This window comes from Barbus barbus (assembly GCF_936440315.1).
Source record: "Barbus barbus genome assembly, chromosome: 48".
Lineage (NCBI taxonomy): Eukaryota > Metazoa > Chordata > Actinopteri > Cypriniformes > Cyprinidae > Barbus > Barbus barbus.
In genome coordinates this window covers 3,039,611-3,063,134 of record NC_136726.1, presented here as the reverse complement: position 1 = coordinate 3,063,134, position 23,524 = coordinate 3,039,611, and the positions used below count along the sequence as shown (strand labels likewise).

Genomic DNA, 23,524 nt, shown 5'->3' with positions numbered 1-23,524 from the left:
ATCTCAGTTGTTTCTCCTAGACAGGAATAAGATTAAATGAAGAGCAATAGACCTTTTCTGATGTCTTCTGCTTCACAGATTATTCTCCTTATGTTTCTACGAGGTTCTAAAACTGAGTTTTCGCAGGCTTTGCCTCAGAATCTAGTGAGCATCTTACTTATGCAGAATTTTTGGGCATTGTGTGTGCATGTGCATAATAAGAGCAATACTGTATATTTAGAAATTTTTCTTTTAATTTCACAGTGGCAGTCACAGACACAGTCAGTTACCTTAACTACGCATTTCTAGTAGGTCCCTCCATCTTATCTCTCTCCAGGAAGGAGGATGAATGCTAAATAATCCACTGCTGGTCTCCACAGAGAAGATCTGGCAACCCGAGCCAATGCAGAGATGCTTTTTCAAGGCAGAAAAAATACTGTCAGATCCCACGGCATCAGCAGGATCGAACTATTTTAAGATGGTGTGAAAAACAGGGCGGTGGAAGGGGGAGGGGATGATTCTCAAACACAGGAAAAGTGTTGATAAGTGATGAAATATTCATTTTTGCCTTTGTGTATATACTACCAGACACCAGGCTTTTTTGGACTCATTTCACCTGCTAACCTGTCGGGTTTCAAACACAGGGACGTCAACCAGCATTTGAGAAATTTGTGCAGCAGAGAAACTTCTTCCGTCTGTGTGTGGGGAGAGTAATTTAAAACCTAATTACATGAATAAATGCCTCAGGGCATCAATAGTTCATAAACATGACGGAGAGGAGCAACTGGCAAGCACATTCATAAGATGAGAAACCAGCCTCATATTCCCTAGGAACCTCCTTTGTAATTTAGCACAACATATATTGATCATATATTGAATCTACATTTTTATTTTTATCTTTAAATAAATAAATAAGCCCATCAACAACAAGAATCATTACTATGAATATATTGGTTATAAGTGTTATATTAACGTCCAACGTACAATAGCATTCTGTTATGTCACCTGCCTCTTTAAATGCTCAAGCTGGTTAAAGCAGAATGGATACTGATTGGCTGAAAAAAAAAAAAAAAAAAAAAAAATATTATATATATTATTATATATTATATATTTCCCGTGTCATTATGGTTATAGTTGTTCTGACTGTGGACTTATTTACATAAAGAATTAGAATAATTCTTAAAACTTTACTGATATTTTTAACATTAAAGTAATCGTTCTTTGTGTCAATGGGTTTTAATACTAGGGTGTCATGCGTCCTTGTTAAAACATGGCTATATGGTTGCTAGGATGTTCGGGTTGGTTAATAGTTCATTACTAGGTGGGTTCTGAGTTTGTAACTCTCTTTTTTATGCGGTTGTTAGGATTTTGAGAGTATTTGCTAGGTTAATGGGTTTTAAAGGTGGTTGTAAGCATAGATATGTACAATACTTGGTAATTGATTACGTGTAATCTGGATTACGTAATCAGATACCAAAAAAACTATCTACTGAAGGCATCTGATAAGGCATCTACATATATGGTTGCAAGAGCATTGTTGTGCAATTGTAATTGTGTTCAAAATGATAGTTGGCATGTTGTTAATGTAACAGCTAGCAAGTGCTCACTAACGCTATAGGCTGCATGGGCTGTTGTGTCCGTTCCTATCTCCTGTCGAATGGGTTACGCGGTACTGATTGCATTGGTGCCGTGACCCGGATGGGAGTGAGGTTTGGGAGGCTGAGTGTAACAGAGGCCAGCTAGTCGGTGCTGCGCAGTTAAACCTCACTCCTCTGAGGTGCGCTAACAACTGATGCTAAACATCCTTGTTAGCGTGTCTACTTCTCTTTCTGGCTGTCGCTTATTGAACAGAACCGGTAGCATGGAAGGTTGCTAAATTCACTCGAACACTGCTAGATGATAGTTAGGTAATTCTGAGTCACCGGTGTGACTTTTATGGAGTTGCTAGGATGTTATGGGGGTTGCTAGCATATTGATATGTGGTTGCTAAAGTGTTCTGCAGAGTTGATAATTACTAGAAGTTTCTACAGTGTTCTGGGTGGTTGCTAGAAACTGGTAGGTGGCTGCTAATGTGGCGTTCATCATAAGGGGCACTCAGTACCCTAAAAAAATATATTAAAATATACTGGAAACTATAATGTTATTTTTTAAAATAATACATTTCCATATATGGGAAAATATGTGTGATGACATATAAAAAAAGTACCTGAAAAAACAACTGAAAACAAATATTAAAGAGTTTAGGATTTTTTTTTCATGTCAAAGTGATTCCTTGTCTAACAAAAAAGATGGGCATCACTAATACTTTCTCCATCATCAAATCTTTCCACATTGTCTTTTTCTGTCTTTCTCATTGCTTCAAATTCATTGAGGCATAACTAACACATAGCTAACTCAAAGTGTTAATACTAATAATGATGCTTGTTTTAGCAAAGAGAACAAAAAAGTGAGAAAAACAATTATGTGAAGCAGAAGGATTGAATATAAGAGCCCAGTGTGACTCAGTCACCATTGACTCATTCCCGTTTAGCCATTCGTGACTGCAGGTTTCGCTGAGAACATTATTTTAGTGCACAGACTGCTTGAGCAAACCTTACTTTGCCTCTCTGCATGACAGAGTACATCTGATGAACCGCCTTTGCAATAACTGTTTAGGGAGAGTTTGGTTGTGTTGGGAGGGGTTCACAGAAATAATTGTGTTTGGATCCTGGTGTCCCATGAGCCCTGCGGAGGTTTGGCCATTACAGACTCATTCTGGATGCTGATTAGAGCCCCACGGCCCCTAGAGATGCTGGGATACCCTTCAACACCTGCTGCCCCAAGCGCAGCACTGGATCAGACTTGTTTATTACACACACACACAATTTAGATCCATTACTCTTTGTTTGGTAAAACATAGAATAGCAATTTCTTAAATGGACAATATTTCTATCAGTATACACCATCATAAATAGATTCACACTGCATGCACTGCATTTTGGGGGTTTAAAGCTGATGGTTGTCATGTGGGTGGATTTGTCACGGAGGCAATTGGCGTGACGCGTGTCATCGGTGGGCTGTGGGAAAACATGTTCCGGTCGGCTGGTGACAGCAATGTGTGTCCTGTCACATTAGCACACGCCACAGAGGAAGCCAACCCAGGTCATTAAAGTGAGACGGCCCATCCTTTATTTTCAATACAGCATATCTGCTTACTGTTGCCCAGTCAAGAGAGATTACACGTAATCAACGGGGGGGGGGGGGGGGGGGGGGGGGTATATTTGTATAAAAATAATTTAGATCAGTTGGCAAATGTACACTACAATTCTAAACTGAACTAAACTGAACGCATCTACTCTACAACAGGGTTGTCAGGTGAATTATTCTAAGCTGCTATTATTCTAAGCTTTAGTCTTTGGGTGTTTGGTGTTGGTTTAGGCTTTAATCTTTGGGTGTCTGGTGTTGGTCTAGGCTTTAGTCTTTGAAGGTCTGGTTTAGATTTTTGGGGGTCTGGTGTTCATCTGGGTCTTAGAAGGCCTGGTATAGTCAGATTTCGTGTGGTCTGGTATTGGTTTGGGTGTTGTAGGGTCTGGTCTTTAATTCTGTTCCATACTCTCATGCAGAGTAACAAATGAATGACCAGCATGCTCAGCAGTCTGTTGGAGTTTAAAATGGTATTGATTAGTGATTTGTCCCCATCTAATTTGCTGGCGGTAATTTGTCCTTTGTAGGCCATTTACTTTAGTCAGATCCACTGGTGTAATGAATCAGATCTATCTACTATTACATATAAGCTTTACACATTAGAGAAATCCTGGCTGAGTGTTTGATGGATAATAAATACGTTTTGCATAAGTGCATTACAGGAGCGTCACTTTCACAAACCATTGTATATGTTCTTGGCTTCTGAAAAGTTTTAAAAGGGTACATTTTATGGAAATAGTATACTTTAAAAGAATAAACTTCAGTGTGAACTGAATGTAATTTTTGGACATTTAATTGTATGATAATTTCCGTAGAATAAAAATGTATTTACATTCATATTTAATGCAAACTTTAACTGAACTTTATCAAGCTGATATTTCTAAGAGAAGCTTACTTGTTACAGGGACAAACATGTCTGTTAGATCTTCACAAAGAGACACACAACCATTTCAAATCAATGTCCAGGATGATTTTAATGACTATATCATGCAAAAATAATCATCACACTCTATAAAGAACATCAACTCTTTATCTTCTCAAAATCAGAAAATTGCCTTTAAATTTTGGTCCACCAGTTGCAAAAATCAAAGGAAAGACATAATAATGTCTTGATTTGAATAATTGTATATAAAATCACACTTAGTGAGCAATTCATACAGTTTAACACTTTTTGACATCAACAAATCGCTCTATTCGACACAACAATAGAATACAACAATCACTTGTGCACTTCAGTCTCAGGCAAGAGGCCATAAAAAGAGCTTTAGGTTTGTGATAAATTCACCACAAAATACACAAATCTAGAAAACATCTAGCTGAGTTTCAGAACAAATTAAAGCATGGCTCAGATTCCAACCTCTGAAAATGGCCTTGAATGTTCTGACCAGAACAAACATAAGCTGATGTTTCAGTAAGACTTTCGCAACAATTCGAATGACTCCGTAAACACAATTCAGATTTCTTGAATGAATTAGATGTTGAATATAACAAGATTGCTGATGTCATCAGTAAATTATTGCAGTACGTGTTCTTAACAGGTGTTTTTTAAGACTGTCACATCATCTTAGATTACTGCTGGTTGACTAAACACAACACACTGGTTTGTGTCATGAATGAAGAATTAGAGTGAATCTCACAAAAACAAGCACAATTTTCAAATTATTATTATTATTACATTGACAACATTGATAGTATTTATTTATACATTTTATTTTATTATTTTTGGGGGGGCTGAATTGTATCCTAAAAGCAGGCTTAATTTTCTTAATGCGATGTACAATTTTATTTTTAGGTGAGATGGAACCTGCATATCCTGACAGATTTTGTGAAATTCACTCAAAATATTACATCAGCTTTGCATGGCAACACTTAAATACATCAGATGATCGGGATTTGATCATACGCATGGAATTATCTCAATGGCATCACAATATACATCCCAAATGATCAGCCTCACTTTTTAATGCCAGTTTCTATGATAAATATGGCCCAGTAAGAACAGTAAGCACAGATATCACTGACCCAGATTCACAACAGTCTCACAGAAACAGTAAATCCATGTCAAAACACATACTTAAGATAGAAATTACTTGTTTTCCCAAATAACAACATGTCAGTGCATTCAAAGTATCTTAGAAAATGACCGGTTTGTCATTATATGTTGGTTAAAACAGAACATTTTAAATGAAGACCAGCTTAATACCACTTAAACTACAGGACCGTATTGCCAAGCACACACTTGAATGTATTGTTGATGTAACTATAGCTGAACAAAACTTAGACAAGATTGCACTTTAAAAAGTTCTCAAGTATACTTTAGGATGTTTCAACATTTAAAGGTTTATCCATATATTTCACATTTATTTTAATACACATCATCATTCAGATATAGAAGGTATGTTTTGCAAATTTGTGCTATTTTAGATTCTTTCTTTGCATCAAACAGTAAATGTCTATTTTGCTCTACCTTCTGTTTTATGATTTATGTCCCAAATAAAGGGACTAGTTTATAAAGTCTAATATAGTACACGTACATAATGATAAACAGCATTCTTTGAAAGTTTATATAATATAGTTAAATAACCCAAATTTTGCATATTTTCTGTAAGGTCAATGGCAAGAGCTCTGTAAACCAGAGTGAAACACTTGTTTCTTCTGAACAAAACGACATTGATCTAAACTACTCTCATTGGTCCTGACCGATTAATCTAAACTACTCATCTCCTAAAGTTACAGTAGAAGTCACAAAACTAGTCTAAACCTGCAAAAAAAACAGCCAAGACCTGTGCTTTGATTACAGATGTCTGTGCTATTAAATATTGTCAGTTAATTAAATGTCATAAACCACAGTAATAACTCAACATATCTGTATTTTTAAAGGAAACATTTACATAGCCATATATATTCTTTATATAATCCTAAATATGACCTTTTCATATAATTACTATCAATATCTCTGAATACATTATTCCTTTTAAATATCTTCTCTATTCGCTTCTCTATTAAGACTCTTTTCAAAAACATCTCTGACTCCTGTAGCTATGCGTGTTAAGTACAGTGTCTATAATGACTCATATCTCTTTTTGCTTTTATTTTTTTTAAGATTTGCTTTGACTCATTGCGAATAAAGATCTAGGAGTACCCGTCTCCCGTATACGTCTGCTTGGCATCCTCCTGGATGTATTCCTCGGTTTTCTCCCAGCCTTTAGCCCATCCCCCGTTCAGCTGCGTCGTGGCCCCATATGTTTTGGCGGGGCCCCCAAAAGTGGCCTGGCCCCCGAAAGGAGCGCTGCTCAGCGTGATGTCACCCGTCTCCTCTGCTAACTCGTCTTCATCTATGAAGCCGCACTTCTCCTCGCTGGTCTCCTCCGGATCAGCCCACGGCTGCTTCTCGCCAGACGCAAAAATCCCGTAGAAGACCACGCCGCCGTAATGCACCAGCGCAGCGATCAGGAACACGTTCTGCCATTCCTCACGAGTCTGACGGGCAAGAAAAGACAAATTGTGACCCTGGACCACAAAACCAGTCTTAAGTCGCTGGGGTATATTTGTAGCAATAGTAGGGGTTAAAATTATAGATTTTTATTTTATGGCAAAAATCATTAGGGTATTTAGTAAAGATCATGTTCCATGAAGATATTTTGCAAATTTCCTATTGTAAATATATACAAATTACATTTTTGATTTGTAATATGCAATATTAATTAATAGTAATATAGTAATATCGGCCAAATATTATCCTATCATGACAAACCATATATCAATGGAAAGATTATGTATTCAGGTTTCAGATGATGTATAAATCTCAATTTTGAAAAATGGACCCTTATGACTGGTTTTGTGGTCCAGGGTCACAATTCAGGAATGCAGTCTTTTGACTTTTATTATGTAATTCTCTGTGGCTACATTTCGAATGAAATGCCTGTCTACTGCTCATCACAAAATGCACAGAAATGAGATACACTGTATATTTTCTCCAATATTTGAAAAACAGCATGTGAAACGTCTCAGTTACGTATGTAACCCTCGTTCCCTGAAGGAGGGAACGGAGACGTCACGTCGGATGACCGACGAAATTGGGATCTCGCCAGAGAGACCAATCCACTTCGAGTGTAACTAAACGAGCCAATGGACCGACTGAGCACGTTCCTGGGTGAGGCGTGCTGTCTGGTTGACCGAATCCAACTCCATGCCGAGAAAAGAGATCCTCTGCGTTGGCACGAGTTTGCTCTTTTCCCAATTGACCCGAAGGCCCAACTGGCTGAGGTGCCTGAGTACCAGGTCCCTGTGTGCGCACAACTGCTCTCGAGACTGTGCAAGTATGAGCCAGTCGTCGAGATAGTTGAGGATGCGCACACCCCGTTCTCTCAGGGGAACGACTTTGGTGTTTCTCTCTGCGACTTTGGTGAAGACGCGAGGCGAAAGGGACAGCCCGAAGGGCAGGACCTTGTACTGATATGCCCGACCCTCGAACGCAAACCGCAGGAATGGCCTGTGTCGCGGGAGAATCGAGACATGAAAGTACGCGTCCTTCAGGTCGATCGCTGCAAACCAATCTAGGGGAAGGACGCACCCGAAAATGCGTTTCTGCGTCAACATCTTGAATGGCATCTTGTGAAGTGCACGGTTCGAAACTCACAGATCCAAGATCGGTCGTAACCCACCGCTTTTCTTGGGCACAATGAAGTAAGAGCTGTAAAACCCCGACTTCATATCGGCTGGAGGGACCGGCTCTATCGCGTCCTTCGCCAGCTGGACTGCGATTTCCGCACGCAAGACAGGGGCATCGACGGCCTTGACTGAAGTGAACCGCATGCCCCTGAACTTGGGGGGATGCCGGGTGAACTGAATCGCGTAGCTGAGTCTGATGGTCCGCAGGAGCCACCGAGACGGACTGGGGAGCGCTAGCCAGGCTCAGAGAGACCGTGCCAGCGGGGCCACCGACGTACCCGCGGAGGGGCTGCGAGGTGGAACACAGGGACCCGCCCTTGGGCCTGTGACGGCAGGGGGTGGGGTCTGGGTGTGTAGTGTACCACTCACCTGATTCCTCCTCGTGCGGGAGGAAACACAGGAACCCGGCTTGAGGCTTGTGACAGCCCGGCGTTTGACGACTTGATGCGGGGACTCGAGTGCTACCGGCCTTACCTGGTTCCACGAATGGGCAGGAGGGGTGCTCTTGGGCAACCACCCACTGCCTGGCGAGAGAGGAGGAGGGAAGTGATCCCGTGATGCACGGTTCACCACTCTCCTTCTCTTGAGACCCAGAGATTGAGGAAATCGCTCTTTAATTGATGTTTTGGGTACCAAAAGCAAAACGAAACAATAGATTCTCCACCCGGCCCTCCTCCGGGGGAGGGAGTGGTGCGGTCACCATCTCTCGATGAGCAGTCTCCTCCATCTCTCGGTCGCCCGTCTCAGACCCTCTTGCACTTGCGTTTGCCGCCAGGTTTGGCGGGGGCCTGGACGGGCTGAGCATCCTGCCTAAGACCGGCTCCACCACGCCATGCCTGGTGGAAGGCTGCTGTGGCTGCGCGGGCGGCCGCAGGGGGGCACCCACGGCGACGAGCAGGCTGAGGGGCTGCAGTCGGGGTGGAAGCAGCAGGTTTCCTCCGGCGCATGATGTGTTTGATCGCCTCAGTCTGCTTCTGTGCTGCCGAGAACTGCTGGGCAAAGCTCTCGACAGCGTCGCCGAAGAGGCCGGTCTGTGACACGGGAGCATTCAGGAACTGTACCTTCTCCTGCTCCATGTCAGCGAGACACAGCCAGAGATGACGATCCTGGACCACTAGACCCAGAGACTGTGCGGTCAACTTCGTCGCTCGAAGCGCAAGGTCCGTCGCAGCACGCAGCTCATGTAGAACTGCCAGGTCGTGACCACCCTCATGCAGGTCTTTCAGGGCTTTGGCGTGGTGGACCTGCAATAAGGGCAGAGGGCAGAAGCCGCCTCCCCACAGGCTCTATAAGCACTGCCAGTTAGACTCTGCCATGTTTGACAAAACGGAGTCTATTACGTAACTCCGAGATGGTCATGTCCCCACAAGAAGAACATGAACCATCCACGAAAGCTTCCTCAGCGTGCTGAATGCCCAGACACGTGAGGCAGCAATCGTGACCGTCCTGAGGCGCCAGGAAACGACCACACCCAGAAACGCACGGGTGATAAGACATCTTTAAAAAGACCCGATCACCCGTGTTACTCTTAGAGAAATTGTTCTTTCAGAGAAAAGCTCTTTTAGTGCCGAAGCACGCAGGGGAGCTGGCCACCGCACACTCTTAGTGTGGCTGTCAGCCGGAAGATGATCTTTTTCTCCCGTCCAACTTGACCACCGCTGCTGCGCTGTAATGCTCGCACTCGCTCGCAGAAACACTCTCTGGAAGGGGAGAGTAGTAGCTTCACCACTACCGCTCGGCTCCGAAGCGAAAGGATGAATTAATGCGGTGCACCTGCTGCCTCTTATGCTCACGCTGTGATCAGCGGCAGCTGGATGCAGTGATCGCATGCCAATGTCCATTGGCTCGTTTAGTTACACTTGAAGTGGATTGGTCTCTCTGGCGAGATCCCAATTTCGTCGGTCATCCGATGTGACTCGGAGTGACCGACTGAAAGGGAATAATGTGTCACGCAACAATAAATATTTGGAGTGTCTATTTACACTAAGCTATTTTTACTAACTCCGCCCACCGACGTGTGATTGGACTGGACAACATAACAAAAGATGGCCATTAATCGACGGCTTCGGTAGCATAAATGATAAAGTGCTGAACACGTTTTTTTTTATGATGCAATCAACCCACGTTCGAATCTGCCTTTTGCCGAAAAGTTGAAAATAAAGTATTGGGAAGGGTTTGGGTCATCCATTTAATAATTCAGTGTGTGTTCTGTCATACCCTGCACATTTTGTGAAATGCGTTGCAGGTATGCTTATGTAGAGTATGGTAGTTTGCAAAAAAAAAAAAAAACACACCAGTAATTGTTTTGATATACAAACATAGTGTAAACTATAAACTGTTCCTTTAAAAAAAGTAACATTTTTCTTACTATTGTTTCATATGTTAGATTTTGCCGAGTTTGATAATGAAACATTTGATAATGAAAGTAGGGCTAATTTCAGGATTTCTCACCTTGTTTTTGGTCATAGCACCTACAATGAGAGGGCAGACCATACCAGAGAGAGTGCCCACTCCATTAGAAATACCCATCAGTATGCTGGCGTACCTCGGCGCAATGTCCAAGTGGTTGACATTAAAACCTTTAAGAGGGACAGGATAAGAGGAGAAATTAGAAATATTGGGGCTAGAAATATAAATCTATTTTAGATATTGTTGAATGCAAGTAAATTTCAAAACATGATGCCTGTCTGTGTGTGAGTGTCTCACCTGATATAGCAAAGCCGCTAAAACCAACAGCTAGCACCAGAAAAGAGATGGCCACACCTTTACTGTGAGAGAAACCAACCACTAACAGCAGAGTGGCCTCCATTCCAAACCCTACAACCAAATGATGTGTGGGTCAAAGGTCACACCATACTGTAATGTTTTCTATTAATTCCAAATATAAGATAAAATTACTCTAATGAAATGTGGTTACTCTTACCTCCACAGTTCATGATTTTCCTGACGGTGGTGGTGGATAAGATGTTTTTGCTGCGCAGGAAGTCAGCCAGTTGACCGCCGATTGGCACTATGATGGTCATGACAAGGTGAGGCAGAGCAGAGACCATACCGACCTGACAACACCACACAAAACATCAGTCCTCATGACTTCACTTCACAGGATACTTCGCCAAAATGATGACAAATTTGGAAGAAAAAAATATATACAAAGACACATATGATTTATGTTTTTTCATTAAACACAAAGGAAAAATGTTGAAGAATCCCTGAGCCACATTTTTTAATACAATTTAATTTAATGGTGATTTTTTTTATGATTTTTATGGACATCATAGCACAGAAACGGGACTTATTAAATTTACAAATGACTTCTTTCTTGTGTCAGACCAAGGCTGCATCTCATTATTAGTTTTACTTGAGCTTAGTGCTGCGTTCGGCCCTATAAATCATGACATTCTTATAGATCGATTACAAAACTATACCGGTATTCAAAGGCAGGCTTTAAGATGGTTTAGATCCTACCTGTTCGATTGTTATCACATTGTCTATTTAAATGGGGAATCATCTCAATTAACACCAGTAAAGTAGGGAGTGCCACAAGGATCTGCCCTAGGCCCTCTGCTATTTTCAATATACATGTTGTCGCTTGGTAATATTATAAGAAAATATGGGATTAATTTCCAATGTTATGCTGATGATACTCAACTACTGTATATATTTTGACAAGACCATATGAAACTTCTAAATGATCTAAGCTAACAGAGTGTTAAAAATTGGATGACCAATAATTTTTTCCAGAGATGTTATTTATTGGACTCTTAGATCAGAATCTCTTAGATTACAATTTGCATCTAGACGGATGCACTGTTATTTCCTCTACAGTCAAAAATGTGGGTTTAGTATTAGACAGCAACTTGTCTTTTGAAAATCATATTTCCCATGTTACAAAAACAGCATTTTTCCATCTTAGAAACTTTGCCAAGCTACGGAGCATGCTACGTGTTTCTGATGCAGAAAAGCTAGTTCATGCATTCATGACCTCTAAACTGGACTATTGTAATGCACTGCTAGCTGGTTGCCCTGCATCTTCAATAAACAAGCTATAGTTAGTCCAAAATGCAACTGTTAGATTTCTTACCAGGTCAAAAAAATATGATCATATTACTCCAATTTTACAATCTCTGCACTGGCTACCTATTAAGTTCTGTATCAGTTACAAAATATTACTACTTACTTTTAAGGCCCTTAATGGTTTAGCTCCTGCGTACCTAACTAGTCTTCTATCACAGTCAATCACACTCCGTAAAGTTGCAAAATTCTGGACTCTTGGTAGTACCTAGGATGGCAAAGTTCACTAAAGGAGGTAGAGCTTCTTCATATTTGGCTCCCAAACTCTGGAATAGCCTTCCTGATAACGTTCGGGGTTCAGACACAAGATCGAGATGACCGAACACCTGAGAAGAGATGATGCTGACCCCTCAGATGCCATTCCAGAAACAACATCCAAAACTACCAAATTTGACTATGTTTGACCGCAACATTTAATTATTGCTGTTAATAGTGTTCACCGTCTGTTTGATTACGTCAGTAACTAACTGCATGATTTTTACTGTACATTTCAACTTGACATAGTCACCACTGAAAAGCTACTCTTAAATAGAATATAGAAACTTACATTTTCTGTAAAACTGCTTTGCAACGATTTTGTATCATTAAAAGCGCCATTCAAATAATATTGAATTGAACTGAACTGAAGTGTGCACTTTTAGTGCACTTCAAATCTTAAAAGTAAAAAAAAATGGTGAGTTGACTTTAATGACGTAAGAAGATTTTGGTTTACAATAAGATTGTTGTACATTCGGCAGTAAACTTCAGCCATATTTCAAAAACGAACAGTACAAACAATATTTATTAAATTACATGTATATAGATGTACTTACATTCTAATAAAGTGTCAAAAATCACTCTTAAAGGCATAGTTTACCCAAACGTCTGCCATCTTACAATCATCCTCCAAACCTGCATGAATTTCTTTCTTCCACTGAACACAAAAGAAGATTTGTTTGAATAATATTAGTAACCAAACCATTTCTGATCCCCATCGACTTGTATAGTGTTTTTACTGAAGTCAATTTGGGCCAGCAACTGTTTGTTTACCCACATTCTTCAAAATGTCTTCTTCAGCAGAAAAAAAACAAAAAAACATACAGGTTTGGAACAACTTAAGGGTGAGTAAATGATGACAGAATTGGCATTTTTTCTCTTATCAAATAAAACAATGCAAACCTATGCAATGTTATTTATTTAACATACTTGATACAAAATGTGTGGCTCAAAAATAAAATAGCTCAAAATTACTATATAGTAAAAACTAGAAATACTAACACTAAATCACTATATTGAAATCCTAAACAAGCCCTGACTGATAACACCTCTAAACAAATCCAATCTCCCAAGCTGCACTATGAGGCTGTTCTGACCAGCAGAATCAAACAGTGGTTCAATTACACCTGTCAGGCCTGCAGGATTTATGCCACTCTTTCAGCTCTGAAGTCGAAGATCAATAACAGTGTCAGGTTTTATTTATGCACGCCACTGTGAACACACATTTCTGAATGGCCAACATCTCAAATACAATCCAATGCGGGCGACTCAGTGCATGACAACAGTGAATGAGGGTCAAACACGACCGATAGTAACGATTCAAATGAGGCATGAGAAAGAATTGCACATGAAACCAATTCATACAGCAAACGCAAAAGCACAATGACGTGCCTGAGATCTGATTAATGTAAAAATATTTCCTCTGCTTCTCTCACCTTACTGATTTCAAAGCCAAACACTTCTTCAAAGTACGCTGGCTGACTGATGAGCAGGAGATAGAAGGTCCAGCTCCTGCAGAAGTTGGCCACGATGATTGCATAGACCGGCATGGAGGTGAAGAACTTCCTCCAGGGCGTCTTGAATTTCTGTAGGAGAAAAAAAAAAAATTCAGGTTAAAAATTGAGAAGGGAAAGTCTATAGGACACATCTAGCATGGAGATCTTGAGCAACCATTTCACAGGGTGCTTAAAGATCCCTTCAAACATGATTTTATCATTACTTCCATCTACAGTCTCTCCATTACTGGACATTAAAAAGTTGCATTCTGATGAAGAAAAAAGGTTTGGAACAAATATATTGATGGTAAGAAACAAAGACCAGTTCCTGATTTTTACCAAAAAATATATTTGTTTATTTATTTGCGTATGTAAAATTATGTAATGGATTTCTATCCCCAAACTGAGCAACTGCCATTGAGATTCTCAATCGTTCTCCAGGGGCAAAAGCTCTTGAGAAAAAACATGATTTGCGACTTTTTATTGCTAATATCTTTCTGCTAAAAAAGTAGTATTTTCTGCTAAAAGTTTTTGTTAATTTCACACTAGTTAGGGGGTCGATTTTATTATTATTATTATTATTATTACTATTATTATTATTCATGACGACTTTTATGTTCACCAAGGCTGCAGTTATTTGATTAAAAATACAGAAAGAACAGTAAAAATTGTGAAATATTATTAAAATGTAAAATAAAGGTTTTCTATATGAATATATTTTAAAATGTAATTTATTCCTGTGATGCAATGCTGAATATTCAGTCACATGATCTTTAAGAAATCGTTCTAAAATGTTGATTTGCTGCTCAAGAAACATTTCTGATTATTATCAATGTTGAAAACAGTTGTGCTGTTTAATATTTTTGTGGAAACCATGTTCCATTTTCTTTTTCAGGTTTATTTAAAAACTTAAAAAGCTAAAATGAACAGCATTATAAATATCTTTAACGTTTGATCAATTTAATGCATCCTTGCTGAGCATATTCATTTCTTTTTAAAAATGGCCTTAAAGATAATAATTTTAATTTCCAGTGATGTAGTCGACTTGATCGCACAGAACCGAACTGGGCAGGATGATGACATCACTGAATCAATGATGGCTTTAATTGAAAAATGTAGACTTTACTATTGTCCTTTTGCATCATCGACATGCTATTTCCTTGTTTAATACTGGAAAGCTGCTTTGACACAATTTGTATAGTTAAAAGCGCTATATAAATAAAGGTGACTTGACTAACACCCAGAAAACCCCACATGTGATTTCATGGGACCTTCAGATGTGTCCACACTAGGGAACGTACCTCAGTCGCCCCCATTAGACTGGCACTTTCTCCAATACTCTCCTCTATGTAAGTCCTCTCTTCATCTGTAATGGTGGGATGATCTGCTGGGCTCTCATATGAAACCAGAATCCAAAACATGTACCACACAATCCCAAAACAGCCTGCAGCCCAACGGAGAAAAAACAAGAACAGTCAAGAAATCAAACACCCAAAAAAGAAAAGTCTGTAATCATTTCAAGATCATAAGCCTACCATATATGTAGAAGACAGAAGACCAGCCTGAGTACTGCACTAATATCCCAGCCAACGGCATGGCCACCACAGCACCCGCGTATGATCCTGAAACAGGGTGTTTTCACAACTTTTATTCTGGGAATTCTGTGTTAGGTGGACTTTTAAAAGGGAAATTGTATTTACCACAAAAAGAGGTGGTGGCTAAACGACTTCTCTCGAGGGGCGGAGCCCACTTGCTCCAGATCCCATGGCATGCTGGGTAAGTCACACCCTGGACACACATGTCAAACCGTCAGTAATTGCTTTAATATATTTTTTATTTAAATAAATCCATCTTATGTCTAATTTCTTACAAATTTTGAGGGCATTGATTTAAAGAATAATGCTTTGTCAGACAACTTACAAATTGTTTAATTCTTAGACAATTTTTATGAATAATTCTGAATGCATAATTTATTCCTAATACATTTCCACTTTTTAAACCGATTTGTAACTGATATATATATATATATAATCAAATTGTCAAATGTCACATATAATACATTAATAATATATAGTAATAATATATAGTGAAGTGAAGTGACATACTGCCAAGTATAGTGACCCATACTCAGAATTCGTGCTCTGCATGTAACCCATCCAACGTGCACACACACAGCAGTGAACACACACACACACACACACAGCAGTGAACACACACACACACACACACACACAGCAGTGAACACACACACACAGCAGTGAACACATACACACACACACACACAGCAGTGAACACACACACACAGCAGTGAACACACACACACACACAGCAGTGAACACACACACACACACACAGCAGTGAACACACACACACACAGCAGTGAACACACACACACACACAGCAGTGAACACACACACACACAGCAGTGAACACACACACACACAGCAGTGAACACACACACACACACAGCAGTGAACACACACACACACACACACACACACACACACACAGCAGTGAACACACACACAGCAGTGAACACACACACACACACACACACACACAGCAGTGAACACACACACACACACACAGCAGTGAACACACAAACACACACACACAGCAGTGAACACACACACACACACACACACACACACTGCAGTGAACACACACACAGCAGTCAACACACACACACACAGCAGTGCACACACAGCAGTGAACACACACACACACACAGCAGTGAACACACACACACACACACACACACACACACAGCAGTGAACACACACACACACACACAGTAGTGAACACATACACACACACACACACAGCAGTGAACACACACACAGCAGTGAACACACACACAGCAGTGAACACACACACACACACACACAGCAGTGAACACACACACACACACAGCAGTGAACACACACACACACACACACACACACACAGCAGTGAACACACACACACACACACACAGCAGTGAACACACACACAGCAGTCATCACACACACACACAGCAGTGCACACACACACACACACACACACACAGCAGTGAACACACACACACACACAGCAGTGAACACACACACACACACACACACACACACAGCAGTGAACACACACACCGTGAACATACACACAGCAGTGAACACACACACACACACAGCAGTGAACACACACACACACACACACACAGCAGTGAACACACACACACACACACACAGCAGTGAACACACACACACACACACACACACACACACACAGCAGTGAACACACACACAGCAGTGAACACACACACACACACACACACACACACACACACACACACACACACAGCAGTGAACACACACACACACACACACACACACACACAGCAGTGAACACACACACACACACACACAGCAGTGAACACACACACACACAGCAGTGTTATTATAATATTATATTGTCAGATCAGATAATATTAGCTCTTTTTTATTTTCAAGATGCAGGGCATTGTTATATAACTATATTTAAATTGACATTTACTGTGTAATAAAATATTGAAAATCTTACATGAAATCCCTTACATGGGTCATAAAAAACAGACAGCAGTCTAACCTTTAACAAATGAACACTAACACATACAATCGCATTTCAAATAAGGATTAATGATCCATGCAGACGTGCACAAACACAGTCTGATCAGATCTGATTCACCACAAACACGCTAATGCCGCCCATTAAATCTTCATTAGCAGCTAATTGTCACACAATCAGTCACTGATAGACACAAATTGCTGCGGCCAGCAGAGGAGAGCATATCCACAGAGCTAATGTCAATACACACAACACAAGCTACTGTGCTTACAATAAAACATCTGTCACTCCTGTGTTTTCAGTGTTTCTGTTGTGCTGATGTACAGTCAGCAGGATAACACACCTGAACTTGATGTGACGTCCTGCTAAATGTTATTAATACAGAATTTATTCATGTTAACACGTATAATGTTCAAATCTGATGCCTATACTTTATACTTCAATTGTGTTTTAACATTCATCCAGACTTTCATTGTAAGTTAATTATCATAAACACTAGTTTTGTTCATTTTAAACTAAGAGTTGAAATTACTGTCTATGCTACAAATACTTTCAAACTAAACTTGCCCCGATGATAATATTCCAACATCTGGCTGCTCTGGTGGGGCTGAACCTGTAATATGATTAGTGTTAAACACCTGTTAAATGACTAATCAGCAAATGAATAAATGCTGTATGTAGTTAAAGAGAGGAGAGCGTCTCACTTCGACGAGGCCCTGCAGTATCCTGACGAAGATGACACAGCCGTAGTGTGCACGCGCAGCAGAGGGGATGAACATGTTGAGAGTCGACGTGAGCAGGATAGCAGCACCAAACACCCTGCACAGAAAGAATTCACTGTTGGCTTCTAATGGTTTGAAATCATAGATTTAACTGGATCCGATCAGCAGCAACCTTACACTGACTGAAGGCATATCTGTAGAGCAGATGCAAAAATTAAATCAATTAAAAACCCTGAGCAAGAAATAAAAGACAAGAGCGATAGTAAATAACATTAACTGAGTAGACAATAGTAGCCGAGGGCACCAGTGTCTAGTAGAGAAATCATTCTAACAATGCTGAAAGGCAGGAAAACACATATTTTATTTAATGTGTGTGAGATCTAATTTGCATAGACTGCAGCCATCTGTTTTAATGTGTGAAATCAAATTCATGTGAGTGCAATGGAGATCTCAACCTTCTCAAAGCCCAGAAGCTGGATTTAACAGGCTCTCAGACAGACTTGATGCTTTTATGTGTCTGTTGTCTTTCCTATAGTATTTGTATAATGCAGTTCTTCTGTCCTCTGTAGAGCTGCTTTACAGACAAATTTGAATTTATCTCACATTTGAAGACGTCTGCATCATTGATTCGGTTATTATCCTGTTTATTAATGTGAAGCTGCTTTTAAACTTTATGTATTGTATTCAGCACTATATAGGCTAAATGAAGGTTACTAAACAGATTACATCTCACTACAATTTTGTGCATTTACAACATTTTAGAATGCAATTTACATAATTTGATTCATTCATATATATATAGCATTTTAGGTGTCAATGAATAATAGGTGTCTAAAAATATGAGTCTATTTCAGTCAGAGGGTGTTTTATTGAATCAGGATGTGTCTCACAGTGAGCACACAGAGCATGTGAGTCTGTCTGCTGGTTAATGAGCTCTCCAGAGGAAAGCATGTCTGCTCTTCTGCATTCAGGGTTCATGGCAACCAAATAAAGCACACAAAAGACATCATTTGCCCTTTAAAAAAAACATTTATACTGTTGCCAGATATAAACCATATCTAATCAAATAAAACATAGGTAAACAAATATTTGTTATAATTTGTAAGACATTAAATGTAGCCTATTAAACCATTTTTAATATGGAGATCAATGCGCAATGTGAATTACCTGTTGGCAGCGAGTCGAGAGCATATATATCCTCCTGGGATCTGTGTCACTATATAGCCCCAGAAAAACGAGCCGTGGATCATTCCCACCGTCTCCGGATCCCAGTTAAACTTCGCTTTCTTATGGGGGAAAAAAGCACGGTATTCATTCATAAACATGTAAAAAAAAAAAAAAAAAACATATATATAGACCTATATATATATATATATATATATATATATCATGTTAAACGCTTTGAAAGCAACATTTTGCATTTATTTTATTTTTTATTTTGTGTAGCTAACAGTGAATGTTGGACAGTTATATAAAGGAGTGAGATGCTGAGATGCTCTGACTCTCAGGAGGCTCTCGAGGAGCTCTGGCCCTCACTCGCACCTCTGTGATGATGATCTTGCCGCCCCGGTGAATGGTGCTGTTATTGACCATGCCGACGATGGCGACTCCGAGGTTGCAGCGGATCCCGAACGAGATGCAGAAGCCGAGGCCGCTCATGATGGCGATGATATAGCGGCGCGGGAGCCCGAAACACGTGCAGTCGCACAGCGGCGCTTTCTTCTGCTGCAGCGGCGCGGGCCGCCCTTCCTCCGTCAGCTCGATCACCTCACCCGGTTTCTGCTTCTTCTCCATCACCCTAAGAGGACAAACCTCCTCAAACAAACCTCTCAACGGCAGCAGCACCTTTCTTTCTTTTTCTTTCTTTCTTTTTTTTTTTTGGTTCTTTTTTTCTGGAGCATTATAAATAACCATTAAGAACATTTTGACTATTTGATCATCACACAAAAAAACGTCCCTGTATAGCGTCGACGAAAACAATATAGGCTATAGAAAGTTCGTGGAACGTTGAATTTAATCGATTTAAGGCAAAAAAAAAAAAAAAAAAAGACGGAACGTTCTGTTTGCTAATAGATACATAGATTATTTTTTTCTTAGTCTGCGAAGAGGATATTATCAAATATGTTTTGATTTATTTAATAATTAGGCTAAATTCATCAGTCATTCAGGAAAAGACGAGGACTGGCAGAATTCTATTGAATATCTCTGTTCTGATCTATTTGGTCACGACTTGGCAAACTGAGTTATTTGAACTGCATTGCAGCATTTTTATCGAAATGCATTCCTATAGCTCATAGAAGCAGGAGGGACCATATCTTGGTATAGTTTTTTAATTTTTTTTTCGTTGATAACATTTTTTTTTTTGTGGCTGCTTCAAGATATTAATCTACAGAATAAAATAAAAAATCTAAATAATATACTACACGAAACGAAATATAAGAAATATGATTTTATATGACGTTGTGACGTATTATTAAGTGTTGTGCATCGGATCAAAGTGAAGGTTTTTTTTTTCCTGTGATGGAAAGCATTCACTGTTCCGTTCTGACTCTGATCGTTTCATAATCTCTGGCATAAATGCAATAAACAAAAATGCACAAAACGCTCCGAAATTAACTGTTAAAAAATTACTGTTTTCATAAAACACAACGAATTTAGACGATTTTGACAAGGTAAACGAAAAAAATAAATAATTATTATTCTCAAATCTGACATCGGTTTGTGATCATTAGGCTACATTGTTTTTTTTTATTGTTCACAGATAAATATCAAAATTATTAATAATAATAATTGAATTAAACGGACTTATGCTTAGCTCTTCACGTCACGACTTTCTTTTGATGAATTATTAATAGAGTCAGGAGCGCTGTGGGCAGAGGAAGCATCCTCCGAGGAATTCTTTCATCTCTAGATCCATACACGATCTTTAACGCCTATAGTCCTTTCTGTCGTATTTTCTCGAAACGAAAAATGTCGAAAACAACGTGCTACATCACAGATTGATGAATGATTATGAATTATGTGATATATAGCCATCCTTTATCGCAGGAAGGGAAATCATTTGAATCTCAGACATGTAGTCTAAATTGTACTTGGACATCAAGATAATAAACGAATAATGTTTTTGTAGAGATCATTCGTTTTTTTTGTCTAATTTATTGAATGAAAGGGTTTGATACCTGTGCATGTGTCCCAGGGTTTTCCCGGCCAGATTCCTCAGTCGTTCCTTACCGGGGGCCAGAACTCGTTCCTTCACCGTATCCATCTCCAAAAATATATATTCCACTCGATATTAATAAGAAATTTTAATTTGAATTGGCTGTAAGATATTTCAGCATATTCCTTGCGTGTGGAAACCTGAGCAGTATTTTTAGACCCAGTAAAAACTGCTGTTTTATTCCTCGCAGACGACCTATAAACCACCAAGATTATCAATCAGTTACAAGCTTGATTCACAGTCACTGAAATGTCCTTTGAAACTCCCTTTCCTTCGACTTCTGTAATTCTTCGGTTTTCCATTTTGCCGACCTATTTTCAACTATAAACGAGAATATTCCACCAGAATTCACCTCCGAAAGCAGGAAAATGACAAAGAAACAGCGCGAAGAGGACTCTGGCGAGAGAGAAGGCGCGCGTCCGTCCAGCGAGTGATCTGCGCGCTCCACACCTGCGCGCTCCCCTCTTTCACTCATCAGCTGCTAAAATAACATGTACTGACATCGAGCTATTAACAAAGAGCAATATGGATGAGTCATATTATATTAGATGCACTGAGTGCTTTTTATTTTTCAAACATATACCTTCAAGTAATCAGTTTTCACTGGCACTATGGGCTCTTGGGGACGAGACAGTAGAGTAGGATATCGGTGCGGGGTCAAATATTTATTTATTTATATTTTATCATTTCATTTATTCAGGAAAATTCATCGTAGAAGATCACACCGAATCCAGTTGGTTTAATAATTTAGAGTAGGGCAGTGGTTCTCAAACCCCCAGCCCTGCACATTTTGTATGTCTCCCTCATCTATCACACCTGATTCAACTCATCAGCTCATTAGTGGAGACGGCAAGACCTGAAGTGGGTGTGTCAGACATAGGGAGACGTACAAAATGTGCAGTGCTGGGGGTACTTCATGGAGAGCTTTTAAAACCACTGGGGTAGGGTATAAAAAAAAGACTCTTTTCTTTTGTGATACCAATAAAGACCACAAGCGGGCGCTCAAAGACAGGTCGGCACATACTGGAGGCAATGCCGGTTTTTGCCTTATCTGTTAAATTATTCATAAATATATAAACATTGCAATTCGTGCAAAAACGTTTTTGTATGAAATTAGCATGCTTTTCTATTTCAGCTTCTTATGTAAATTTAAAACAAACATTCACGCAAAGTAAAAAGATTATTTACCATATTTATTCAGAACACACAAGCCAAAACTTTACTTAATGTAGGTGAATATAAGATGTATTTTTGGCTTTTTACAACTTAATGTCACCATAAACAAAAACTAAATCAGTTTTAAATGGACGTTTTACAATTTGTAAAGCATTTTGTTAATCAATGTTTAGTTGCATATTACAGTTTTTTTTTTTTTTACAATTATTTTTGTACTAATATTGAAACCTTTATGTAATTTTTCAAAACTCTAGAAAAATAATTCACAACCAATGATCAAAATGCACTTTTTCCAAATTCTTGGATATAACACACACAAACCTAAGATCATTTGTTCATTGAACTAAAATCACCGGTTCAAATTAACACAACTTAATATTGCTATTTTAAAATTCAACTCACACATTACATCTGAGTGTCTATTATAACTTGAGTGTCTATATTCATTTCATTATAATGATCTAACTATCAATTGATACATCTGCTCAAATTGCTAAATAGCTGTTGCATTACTCTTGAGACATAGTTTTTATGGAAAATGGTAAAAACAAATATTACATGTTTAGATTATGGAAGTAATGCTGAGCATATATACTGAGCATGTTCAGGTATGATCAGTTTCAAGATGCCTGTTGTTGGGGGAAAAAACAAAGAGCCCCATAACAAGATCACTGCAATGGGCCCAGAATTCCTAGCGACGGCACTGAGAGCAATCATGGTTTCAGGCCCATCCACAGTTTATCACCTTGTATTTACCCCCATGCTCCCCTTCCCTTACTGTAACCAAAATATGTTTCTCCACATGGAGGTTGAAGGTTCACAGATGATGCGTGCAATATCACTTCACAAGAGAAGACCAATGTCAGGCCTAGATTTGCCATGCCAGAAGATTTTTTCAAAGATGTTTAGCTAATGAAAACATCCATTGTCATGTGGATGAGAACCTGTGACCCAATCCACAAAACAGGGTTGATAAAACACAGAAGTGCAGTGAGAAAGAATCCAGTTGACATTTTATTCTACTGTATTTTTTTTTTCCTCATCTAAAATTGTTGTTGTCTGTGGGTGATCTAATGTAATGCTCCTATGATATTTCATGATAAATGAGTTATTTGATCCAATGACTGTGCAAATGCAAGGCTTCTTTAAAGATATGAATGCAACATGCAAAGTTT

At 39.4% G+C, this 23,524-nt stretch overlaps 1 protein-coding gene across 1 annotated transcript; it reads right to left on the bottom strand.

Moving 5' to 3' along the window:
• Positions 1-6,294: 6,294 nt before the first annotated feature.
• LOC306866443 (vesicular glutamate transporter 2.2-like) lies at positions 6,295-21,221 on the bottom strand (the record flags this gene model as incomplete). The annotated part of the gene is made up of 12 exons (XM_079411662.1): positions 6,295-6,642; positions 10,285-10,412; positions 10,540-10,650; positions 10,757-10,889; positions 13,596-13,745; positions 14,957-15,099; positions 15,191-15,277; positions 15,356-15,443; positions 17,939-18,053; positions 19,124-19,242; positions 19,499-19,754; positions 21,136-21,221. The coding sequence occupies 12 exons, from the start codon at positions 21,219-21,221 to the stop codon at positions 6,295-6,297; spliced, it is 1,764 nt and encodes a 587-aa protein (XP_079267788.1).
• Between the last annotated feature and the right edge of the window lie 2,303 nt (positions 21,222-23,524).